General features: G+C 38.9%; 1 protein-coding gene across 1 annotated transcript; it reads left to right on the top strand.

The window, feature by feature from the left end:
• Positions 1 to 3,809: 3,809 nt before the first annotated feature.
• On the top strand, positions 3,810 to 4,420 carry LOC131171198 (uncharacterized). Its single transcript, XM_058130667.1, has 2 exons — positions 3,810 to 4,107; positions 4,206 to 4,420. Exons 1-2 carry the CDS (start codon positions 3,810 to 3,812, stop codon positions 4,418 to 4,420), a joined length of 513 nt encoding a protein of 170 aa, XP_057986650.1.
• Positions 4,421 to 6,393: the final 1,973 nt, after the last annotated feature.

The following is a 6,393-nucleotide window of genomic DNA, read 5'->3' as shown; positions in this document are numbered from 1 at the left end:
ACCTTAACTTTATCAAACGATTACCCCCAAACTTTTAAAAGGGGATCGGCAATAAGACTGGTGGCATGAAGACCTGATGTTGGTTTGGCTTCGTTAGACAAGAGATCGGAAATGTGACTGACTGGCCAGGAGACTTGTCAATTGGTTTGAGTGATCAGTGAGGCTTTGATCGATATGGAGACTTGGCGTCGGTTTGATCCCTATGAAGAGAGATCGGAAATGAATTGAACGACATGTAGACTTGGCGTTGGAGATCGATTTCACAGTTTATTGATTTCGGGGATCGACCAAAATATGGTGTCGACAATCATCAATACCATAATTTACCAATTTAATTCATGAAATTTCACACTCTTCTTAGTTCTTCATGGCTGTCGAATTCTATACTTTCCCTAAGGTCTTCAATAATTGTTTCAACACTTAATTCAAGTTAATAACTTCAAGCACACATAAGCTATTAAGGTCTAATACTTATAATCACTTAAACAACATCACTAACAATCATTATAAATAGTAAATTCATCAAATTATCAAAGAATATAAGGCTGCCAACTTGACAAATATACAAATCTTCAATACTTCCTTCAAGAACCTAATTCAAATTCCCAATCTCAACTCACACATAAAATCAATTTGCTCAAGCATCTAATTACTTCAATCAAAATCATTACCCATCCTTTACATATCAAAATAAATCAAAATCCCTTAATTTCCATGGCTGCCAAATTCATGCTCCATCAAACACTCATCTTTTTCTTCAAAATTTTCAACAATTACACTCATCACAACCTTAAATCAAAGATTAATTAAGGAAGGAAGGGAAATTAGCACTAACCTCAACTTGGGCTTGATCAAACTTCACTAAACTTCCTTCTTTTTGCTCCTAACATGCTGCCCAAGGTGTGTGTGCAAGCTTTAATGAAGAAACTATAGTGAAATGAAGCTTGGAATGGGAGTGCATATAGCTTGTTCCATGGATGGCAATAGAGGTTTAATAGTGGCATTGGTTTTGGCAAGGTGAGGAAATGTTGAAGATGATATGCAATATGCTCACTTTAGCTTATATAGGTGTCCCAAAGATTGAGTTAGTGGAGCACTTAAGTGAATTTTAATGTTTAAATATTCAAAGTTTCTCAATTTACATATTTTACCTCAATTCTTTTACTATTCCTATAATGTACCATAATTTTAATTTTTATGACATTTTCAAAGTGTGCTATCACTCATTTTTAATGGACATTGAGGTCAAAAGGCAACTCTAAGTGTCAACGACCAAAATGCCCCTCTTCGTGTTATATTTCGGATTTTTCTATACTACCGATTAACTCCTTGTACCGCCGATTTCTTTAATTTTTGTTTTTCGTTTATACTGACTTACTAATTTTTCTATGACATTTTCAATGTCAATTACACCTCAGTAAACCTTTAATTATGTCCCGAAAATATTTCTCAGGGTTCCCCATAATCCAGGGCTAGTCAACGGTCCTTGCCGTAACTTCCCGGTGTGGTCACCCATCGCTATGGGTTTGGCTCATTTAACTTAATCACATTTTATCTCTTTTATTTTTTCTTAATTTTTCTCATCACATATTTCATTATTTTATGCTTCCTCACTGTCAATTAAGTGTAGTTCCAGACATTCCGACTTTCTGGGGTAGACATTAGCCACCGGAATAGTGGAACACACAGACTACATAAAGTGAGGATGTTACAGATACTCTACTCACTACTTTATTACTTGTTAGCGATCCGTGCACTTGCGGGGTTAAAAAACCAGCAAACAAGTTTTTGGCACCGTTGCAGGGGAATTTAACTTTAGTAATATTAAGCGATAGGCAATTTAGCTGATTTAGGCATTTGTATTTACTATTTAGTTTTGTTTAATTTGTTTTATTTCTTTTATCCTCTCTCAGGTATTTGGTTTGGTGCATGACTAGAACAAAGCCAGAGGAGGAAGTTTTGGACTTGGATCCCAAGATAGATAGAACTTTAAGAGCCATCAGGAGAGAAAGGAGACACTAAGAATAAGAATAAGGAAATCCAGAAACTCCAATCATGGCTAACAACAATAATAGGCCAAGACTCTTAAGGGACTATGGAGCTCCATCTATCCAAGGATTCTAGCCCAGTGTTACGAGACCTACAGTGGAGGCCAACAACTTCGAATTAAAACCAGCATGGCTCCAAATGATTCAACAGACCCAGTTTGGAGGTTCACCTATAGAAGATCCGCACTACCACCTCTAATGTTTTCTTGCCCTATGTGACACATTCAAGATGAATGGAGTCTCTGATCAAGCTATAAGACTTAGAGCATTCCCATTCTCCCTTTAAGACAGAGCCAGAAAGTGGTTACTTTTTCAACCAGCTAGAACATTCACCACTTGGGAAAACCTCTCACAAGCTTTTCTAGCAAGGTATTTCCCACCTGCAAAGCCTGCAAAGTTGAGGGTTGAGCTCAACACCTTTAGGCAAAAGGAGGGTGAATCACTCTATGACACATGGGAGAGGTATGAAGACCTATAGAGGGAATGTCTACACCATGGCATAATGATTGGCTCCAGGTTCAGAACTTTTACAATGGGCTACTGCCCTCTACAAGGAGCACAGTAGATTCAGCTGCAGAAGGAAACCTAATGGAGAAAATGGTAGCACAAGCACTTGAACTTCTGGAGAGGGTCGCGTATCACAACTACGAGTGGTCAAATGAAAGGGGGAATACAAGGAGAACAGCAGGGATCCTGGAAGTGGATGCCCTAAGCATGATAAATGCTCAATTTGACTAGCTCATGAAGAGGCTTGACAGAATGCAAGCCAATGCTGTTGGTACAAGCAACCAACACTGCGACAGCTGTGGAGGAGGATATATGACTTTAGAATGCAACAACTTCATTGAACCCTCCACAGAGCAGGCGAACTATGTGAATAATAGAGGGAACTTCAACCATAAGCAGCTCAACAATCCATACTCAAATACTTACAACCCTGAGTGGAGGAACCACCCCAATTTCTCATGGTCAAATTCACATAATCAGCCACTGAACAAACAGCAAGGGTACAGACCACCAGCACCCCCTGGATTTTATAATAGAGGACAAAACTTTGCACAGCCACCACCACTTCCTCAACCTCAACATCCTGAACTGAAGTTGAATATGGAATCCATGATGGAGGCCTTCCTAGTAGCCCAACAACAGCAGAATAAAATGATCAAGCAGCTAGCTTCCAGAATGGACCAACTTGCCACCCACAACAAGATGCTTGAAAATCAAATTGCTCAACAGGCAAGTTCTTCAAGCAAGGTTACTGGTAAACTGCTTAGTCAACTAGAGATGAACCTAAAGGAGCATTGTTAGGCAGTTACATTTAGGAGTGGAAAAGTTTTAGAGCAGCCAGAGGAAGAATCATCTAAGAAAACCTCTGATAAATCTGAAAGCCAAGCAGAGGAGAAAAAGGAAAAGGCCAAAAAGGATCAAGAAGAGGAAGCAAGGAAAAAAAAGAAGCTACCAGAGCCATATCAGCCTCCTTTACCTTTTCCTCAGTGATTCTAGAAAGCCAAATTGGACAAGCAGTTTGGGAAGTTCTTAGAAGTTTTACAGAAACACTACATCAACATTCCCTTCACTGAAGCACTTTTTCAGATGCCATCCTACACCAAATTCCTTAAGGAAATTTTGTCAAAGTAAAGAAAGCTAGAAGACTATGAGACTGTTGCTCTCATAGAGGAATGCAGTGCCATACTGCAAAACAAACTGCCACTAAAGCTGAAGGATCCAGGAAGCTTCTCCATACCTTGTCTCATCGATAATATGAAAATAGACAAAGCCTTCTGTGATCTGGGGGCAAGTGTAAGTCTAATACCTCTATCAATATGTCAAAAGCTGGAGGTTGGAGAACTGAAACCCACAACAATATCACTGCAATTGGCTGGCCGTTTTGTTAAATACCCTGTGGGCATCCTAGAGAACATCCCTATCAAGGTAGGCAAGTTCTTCATTCCAGTTGACTTTGTTGTCTTAGAGATGGAAGAGGACATCCAAATCCCTATCATCTTGGGAAGACCTTTCTTGGCAACCGCTGGAGCTATCATAGATGTTAAAATGGGCGGTTAACTCTCAAAGTGGGAGATGAAGAGGTGGAATTCAAGCTATTCAATGTATTGAAGGACAAACTTGAACCTGATGAATGCTTTAAGGTTGATATAGTTGACAAACTAGTTAAAGAGGAATTCCATAAAGCACATCCTGAAGATCCTCTTGAAGCATGCATTGTGCACAGTCACACAGCAGATAATGAGAACACAGAAATTGCAGCTTGTGCACAGTCTTTAGAAACTAACCACTGTACCATCAGCTCAAGCTTTCAAAGTGGAGGAGCTAAAGGAGGAGCAAGCCAAAAGCAAACCAAAAGACAACACTAAACAGGTAGAACTTAAACCTCTCCCCTCCTCACTGAGGTACTCATTTTTGGACTCAAACTCTAAATATCTTGTTATTATCAATGCTAGCCTTTCTGAAATAGAAGAGGAAAAATTGTTAAAGGTGCTTAGGACCCATAGCAAGGTTATGAGGTATAAAATAGAAAACCTGAAAGGGATAAATCCCTCAATTTGCATGCATAGGATACCTATGGAGGAAAACAGTAAACCCACTATTGAACACCATTGAAGGCTTAGCCCAAACATGAAAGAAGTAGTTAAGAAAGAAATTTTGAAACTATTAGATGCAGGTATTATATACCCAATTTCTAATAGTAAATGGGTTAGTCCAGTAGTTGTAGTGCCTAAGAAGGGTGGGACAACTGTCGTTCAAAATGTAAACAATGAACTGATCCCTACTAGGGTAGTCACTGGTTGGCGCATGTACATAGATTATAGGAAATTAAATAGTGCCACCAGAAAAGACTATTTTCCTCTCCCTTTCATAGACCAAATCCTAGAGAGGCTAGTGAAACATTCCTACTTTTGCTATCTAGATGGGTATTCAGGATTTTTCCAAATTTTTAATCACCCAGAAGACTAGGAAAAGACCACATTCACATGCCCTTATGGAACTTTTGCATATAGAAGAATGCCTTTTGGTCTTTGTAATGCCCCTGCTACTTTTTAAAGATACATGATGGCCATTTTTTCCGATTATATTAAAAATATCATGGAAGTTTTTATGGATCATTTTTCTGTCTATGGAACTACTTTTGATGATTGTCTAGCTAACTTATCTAAAGTGTTGCAAAGATGTGAAGAATCGAACTTGGTTCTGAATTGGGAAAAATGTCACTTCATGGTAAGAAAGGGTATAGTTCTTAGCCATCTGATATCAGAAAGAGGGATTGAAGTTGACAAGGCAAAAGTTGAGATCATCGAAAAAATGCCACCACCATCATCAATCCAAGAAGTGCGAAGCTTTTTAGGACATGCAGGATTTTACAGAAGATTCATCAAAGATTTTTCTAAAATAGCTAAGCCATTGACTAATTTATTAAGTCAAGATGCTTCCTTTGATTTTAATGAAAATTGCCTTGCTTCTTTCAACAGGATAAAACATGCCTTAATCTCAGAACCTATTACGCAACCACCTGATTGGGAGCTACCATTTGAAATCATGTGTGATGCAAGTGACTATGTTGTGGAAGCGGTACTCAGACATAGGAAGGACAAGAAGCTCCATGCCATTTACTACGCTAGCAGAACACTTGATGATGCATAAATCAACTACGCTACCACAGAAAAGGAATTCCTAGCAGTAGTGTTTGCAATTGACAAATTCAGATCCTATCTTTTTGGATCAAAAGTCATTGTATACACAGATCATGCTGTTATCAGGTACTTTTTGAATAAGAAGGAAGCAAAGCCAAGGTTGATTCGATGGATCTTACTCTTATAAGAGTTTGACCTTGAAATCAAGGACAAGAGGGAGACCGAGAATGTGGTAGCTGATCACCTTTCGAGGCTATTAAAAGAGGATTTAAAAGAACCTGAAAAGCTGCCAATAGATGACTAATTCCCAGATGAACACCTATTAGCCTTATCCCAAGCCCCTTGGTATGCTGATTTTATGAATTTTCTTGTATGCAGGGTATTGCCACCTAACATGTCTTACCAGCAAAGGAAGAAATTCCTACATGATGTGCGATGTTACACATGGGAGGAACCTCTATTGTACAAGAGATGTAATGACAGGTTGATAAGACGATGCATACCGGAGGAGGATATAGAGAGCATTCTTCAGCATTTCCATTCATCGCCATATGGAAGACACTTTGGCACCATGAAAACAGCAGCCAAGATTTTGCAAGCGGGATTCTACTAGACTAATCTATTTAAGGATGTGAGATCCTTTGTGCTAGCTTGTGATCAATGCCAAAGAATAGGTAACATTTCTAGAAGGAATGAAA

The sequence above is a fragment of the Hevea brasiliensis genome, chromosome 12 (genome assembly GCF_030052815.1).
Source record: "Hevea brasiliensis isolate MT/VB/25A 57/8 chromosome 12, ASM3005281v1, whole genome shotgun sequence".
Classification (NCBI taxonomy): Eukaryota; Viridiplantae; Streptophyta; class Magnoliopsida; order Malpighiales; family Euphorbiaceae; genus Hevea; species Hevea brasiliensis.
This window is presented reverse-complemented; position numbering and strand designations above follow the sequence as displayed.